Source organism: Diospyros lotus, chromosome 8, assembly GCF_014633365.1.
Source record: "Diospyros lotus cultivar Yz01 chromosome 8, ASM1463336v1, whole genome shotgun sequence".
NCBI lineage: Eukaryota > Viridiplantae > Streptophyta > Magnoliopsida > Ericales > Ebenaceae > Diospyros > Diospyros lotus.
Window position 1 is genome coordinate 31,502,460 of NC_068345.1, and position 5,739 is coordinate 31,508,198.

The following is a 5,739-nucleotide window of genomic DNA, read 5'->3' on the forward strand; positions in this document are numbered from 1 at the left end:
CGCGGGCGACAAACCAGAGGGGAGAGGGGGCGGGGGGGAGAGAAATATCAGCTCACATCAGCACTACATCACAATTAACGGTGAGTTAATAAGTAATGGAGAAGAAATAATTTTAAAAGATGAGTAACTAATGAATAATATTTTAAAATTTAATAACGAAATAATAATTGAGAATAAAATTAAACAATTATTTGTATACTTGACCCGTTAAAGTACATATAATTTTTGAAGTAAAATTAAAATAAATAAATAATTATTATTTATAATATATATAATTAGAAAGGGGACAAAACAGCCGGGAAATGACCTTACAAGGCTCCAGGGTCAGGAGAGAAAAATAAATACTATTTATTTAAATTGAGTGACACATTTTTATAATTTAATAAAATTATGCTATAAAAATTTACAAGTGTATATTTACTATATATATATTTTTATTATTTAATAAAAAAATGTCACCCCGAATCTAGATAGATAAATAAAGAAAAGCCAAATATGCACAAAAAGCAAAGAAAAGACAGGCAATGACCCACCCATTTGTTCCTGCAGCATGGCATGGCATGGCATGGCACCGCACCTAATCTCTGCAACTTTTTGATAGAGATGTGCCGTGACTAAGCGACTGTTGCGCGTCATAAACCCCCCAAAATATCCCCTGATGGGCCAGCCTTGATTGAATAACAACAGCTCGATCGTCAAAATGTAATAAATTGCTTTGTTTTGAAATTTATACAAACAAGCGTCATCCAGGCTTATTTCGATGACATGCATCTCTTCAAGTGAAAATTGTAAGAAAACTATTTTCCTACACATATTATATAGAGATTACAAAAGCTTGGAAGCAGCCCCTTCTTTATCACACAAATACGGCAAAGTAGACAAATAGACAGAGACCGAGAAAGCAAGGACCAAAATGAAAGAGAGAATGAAAATTCTTCTCAAAACGGGGCAGTTAAGGTTCTACTCAGAGTTTGCATTTTTGGAAGCCCAGCAGGAGCCACCGAACAAACCTGCAAACACACACAGATAAAATACACGTATTAGAAAGACAAAAAAAAAAAACCAAGAACAAAGCAACAGATCCATTAACCAGCATGTTTGGGAATTGGGACTTAAACCCAAGTAAAAGTAGAGCGGGCAAAGATGAGGTATCTTTGTTCCTATTCATCTGCATCAATTTTCTCACTTTTTCCAGTTGTATTCTGAGCTTGGCATTCTCTTCCAAGAGGCGTTCCACTTCATTCTCCAACTGGTTTGTATAAGCCTGCCGGAAAATTCAATTCATCGTCAATTACACATCATCCTAATCAAGCTGGGGAAACAGACAGGTTCTAGTGAAGTGATATAAATATAATGACGACATAAAGTTTTAGCGCTATTTTTGCGTAGAAAATTTCACTAGATTAGATGGCCGGAGTATGGTGAATGAAAATAATAGATATGATTATATTCTATTGTATCTTTGATATTGCGAACTTCTGCCGGAAAATTCAATTGGCACAGAGAAGAAGCAGAACAAGACAAAATGGTGAATTAAATCGGAAAGAATCAAGAACTTAGACGAGAGAGAGAGAGAGAGATTCCTGCTTTCTAGCTCGAGAGCGGGCGGCGGACTCTCTGTTCTGGATCATGCGCTTGTGGACCCGATCTCCGGAATCGCCGCCGTTCTCCGAAGTCCTTTTCAGGGGCTGCGTTTTCAATCGCGGGATCGATCTCTTGCGATCGGCGCTTTCAATAGAATGGAACTCCGGGGCGGAGCTAGGGTTCAGGACCGTGGCCGGAGGAGGGGGACGAAGGGCGGCGGCGGGGCAACATCTGGATGATGGAGGAGGCTCTTCGAAGAAGAGGTCTTGGAGGCTGAGGCCGCCACGGAAGGGGTGGCGTTGGAGAGAAGAGAGATTGATACCAGTCCAGATTTCCTCGAGAGACTTTCTGGTTGCCAGAATATCGTGGGGAGATGAACGGGCGGAGGAAGATGAAGAGTGTGAAGTTGAAGAAGAGAGCAGCATGCCGGTGCTGATCTGGTTCGTGTCTCCAGCCGATGACTGCGACCACATGCTCAGGGCCATAGAGAGAGAAGCAGAGTGGGCGGGAAGCTTTGTTACTGAGAGGATTGGTGGCTCCATGGAAGAGATATTTTATGGGCAATTTTCGTGGAAGAAATTGAGTCAAACGGCGTCGTAGTGCTCACTCTTTTTTTCGTTGAATGTTTCTTTTCCTTTTCTAATTACCTAATATTTGTAAAAGGGGGCTAGGGCTACTGTAATATTAGAGTTTGGTTTCCGCTAATTCCGCTCTATTTTTTAGACTTATAAAAGACTTCATAAATTTAAGACTTATATTTCTTTAAAAATTCATTTTCTAACTCACTTTTAGTCCCTTTAATTCTATTTATTTATTTTGGTGTTTATAATTTAATTTTTGTTTTTGCTTGTTATTGTTCTTTTAACAATATATGTTAAAATAAATTATCTAAAAAAGAATTTAAGCTAAAATAAATACACGTAATACCTTTAAGATTTAGAATAACTATAAGAGTTATCTTTCACATTTAAGAAGATATAGTAAATACTTTGAACTTTAATATTTTCTTGCAATTTTTCTCTATTATAAGATTTTTTTTTTTCCTTCTCTCACGTTTTTCTTTTTCATTTTCCCTCGTTTTCCAACAAAAACCGGTAGAACACAACTCTTTTCAAGTAATAGTGGCAATGTTAGGGGTAATCTCCACTTGTCTCTTCTTTCCTAAAAATTTAAGTTTGTAACGTGATAAACCAAAATATGTTTATATGTAAATCTCGAATTTCTAAAGGTGCAAATGAAACCCAAAAAATTCTAGGGCTAATAAAATATAAAAATCTAGGGTTCATTACACACTCTCTCATTTTCATATATATAGATAGGTTCAAAGTTGTTAAAATTGATATTTTAAGTGAGATTGAATGAGAGTCCATAAAATCAAATCGCAAAATCGTAAGATGGTAGACATAATTAAAAATACTATTTAATCCATGTAAATATAAGTTTATAATGATATAATTTTATTAAAAAATGAATTAATATTGTCTAATAATATTATTTCAATCTTATTCTTTATTATGAGTTACCTATTTCAAAATAAATTCATCTATTAATTTTAAAAATATTAATAATATAAATTTTCTAAATATTAAGTCCATTTATAATCATTCTCCCATCCATAATAAAATTTTTAAATATTGGTTCATATAATGTAAATTATCAGAAGCCGTATGTGTCATAATTTAATATAAATAAAAACTATATACATTGGTAAACGAGCAATAATTATAATAAAAATTCCAACAAACATTCAAATTTTTAAGAAACTAACAATAATTTACTTTCAAATTAAAAAATCAATAATAATCAAATTAATTAAGACAAATGAAGAAGAAACGGATAAAATTATGGCGAACAAGAATTATTGAATCAAATCAAGAAATTACAAAAAAAGAAACAAACAAAGAAATTATAAAAGAAGAAACAAACATAGTTGTATACCCTTTTAAGTTGAATTGATGGCAGCACCAAGCAATCAAAGTTGTGAATCGATTTGTGTTGCACGGAAACGGCGGCACTAAGCAGCAAGCATGGAAACGCCAATTCTTGTTTGTGAATCAACGAGAGCTTAGATGATAGTTTATGTTTGTGAATTGATGGCAATACCAAACAATCAAAGTTGTGAATCAACGGCGACACTAAACACTAAGCAACCATGCTACAAAGGGGAACAAAAAAAATGTGTGACAAAAGTATTTGAGAGAGATAAGGGTTTGTAGAGACAAAAGACACCTCTCAAATAAGAATTAATACTAGAAACATAATTTTTTTTGTTTCTAATATTTTTGTGCATAAAAGTTAAAATCGATAAAATTGTTATCCAATTTGAGATTTTATCAATATTATTGAATTGAATCAAGATTCATTTGGATTCTATTATAATTTAAATTTTATATAAACGTTGAACCGTTTAAAAATTTCTCACATGTAAAATCATAAAATTATAAGGATTAAATTGAGATTTCACAGCTATATTTGGGTTGAATTTCGAATACAGAAAAAGAGCCAAGGTTTGAAATCAAACCCATATGCATTTAGGTTAGATTTGATTTTTTTGGTCACCGACATCAATAGTTTCCATATATATATATATATATTGTTGTACTTTTCTAAAGATTAGTGGAGAGATTAGAGAGACAAAGAAGAAAGATGAAAAAAAGAAAGAAAAGAAAAGTAAATTAGTTGTTTCATAAATGATTAATTTTAGAACTAAACCTATTTAGGCTAGATTTCAAAAGTCCTAGTAGTGTAGTGGGTAGGCAGTAACTTCCAAAATAGCTACAAGGCTGAAATATATGGTAAGAGACTGAGCCCCTCAAATTTTTAGTTAATTTATTTAGTGTGTATAATTTTGCGAATGTATGTAGGTATGGCGTATATCAAAGATATTTTTAGTGAGAGCACCCATGGATTGCAAGATATTTTAGCGAGCATCTAAAGATTACAAGATATTTTTTAGTGAGCACCTAAAGAGGAAAGGATAACGATTTCTTGTTATAAAAAAAAACAAAAAAAAACTTTAGCTGTAAGACACAACCCAAATTTAATTAGATTAGATTAATTAATTCTGTTTTAATGATTAAATCAACTCCAACTTGTAACCACCTCTAATATAAACTTTGTTGTTTTTTATCAGTAAAATTGAATCTTTTTTATTTCTTTATTTATATTACCTTAAGGAGGACGGTTCAATCGATGTGCTCATTAACTATTTGAAAAATATCTTCCACAGGACGTGCTAATTTGGATAGAAGACAACCACCCCAATTATGAGCTTAATTGAGCAATGAAAGTCAATCAATCATGCCTTCAAACACATCAAAATCATTATTGATACGTAATAATATATAAAGATAAAATAAATTAAATTATTTACCTAAATGGACACAACAAAAAAAATAGGCTAGGCGTGCAAAATCCTTGTGGCCCAAACGGACCGCGGCCACAACCCGCCGCCGTAAGCCACGGCCCTCCTTGTGGCCTCAATTGTAAATGTTAAGAGATTTTTGTGGTACCTCTCGTATCCTCTCACTTTTCTTTTTTTTTATCGACTCAAACGATTTGACGATAATATTTTTTAGTTAAATAAATTTATTATTATACACTAATCAATAGCAAAGGCAAGATGAAATAGAAGTGCAATCACAATAACTACAAAGAATTTCACCCCAACTGAGGAAGTACCCCCGCTACTAGTCAAGAGATTTTTCTTGGAGGCAACCAACGACCCTTCCCCAAGGGCATGAGATAGCTCATTCTTAGGGGAATCAACTAGCTCATCCCCACAAACAATTTAGGGCTCATCTTCAAAATCAACTAAGTATTCGTCCTTAGGCCTTGCTAGAAGTTTTACGATTGAGCAATTGGTATGGTTTTCATCTTCTAGGATCGCCTGGTTTTAATCCCCAGGGCCAATATGGGATGCCGCCACAAGATCATTTGGGGTTTCACTCCTAAGACCAACTAGGAATTTACTTCTAAAACGATCAAGATCCTTGTCCTACAGAAGTAGACCATTAGAACTAAGCCAAATGACAAATGACAAGTAAGCCATTGGAACAAAATAAGTCTTTAGGAACAAAATGGATGAGAATGGAATCATAGTGAAAAATAAGGCTAGAATAGTGGTTCAAGGATAACACCAAGAAGAAGGAATAG

The 5,739-nt window shown here is 33.7% G+C and overlaps 1 protein-coding gene across 3 annotated transcripts; it reads right to left on the bottom strand.

Moving 5' to 3' along the window:
- Positions 1–669: 669 nt before the first annotated feature.
- On the bottom strand, positions 670–2,141 carry LOC127808840 (bZIP transcription factor 27-like). 3 transcript variants are annotated; one of them, XM_052347497.1, is made up of 3 exons: positions 1,583–2,141; positions 1,187–1,263; positions 670–1,010 (listed from the first exon to the last, which is right to left on the bottom strand). In XM_052347497.1, exons 1-3 carry the CDS (start codon positions 2,124–2,126, stop codon positions 939–941), a joined length of 693 nt encoding a protein of 230 aa, XP_052203457.1. In that variant the 5' UTR covers positions 2,127–2,141; the 3' UTR covers positions 670–938. The 3 variants fall into 3 exon arrangements, with proteins under 3 accessions (XP_052203457.1, XP_052203456.1, XP_052203455.1); XM_052347496.1 differs by having other exon boundaries at positions 1,091–1,263; XM_052347495.1 differs by having other exon boundaries at positions 670–1,263.
- Positions 2,142–5,739: the final 3,598 nt, after the last annotated feature.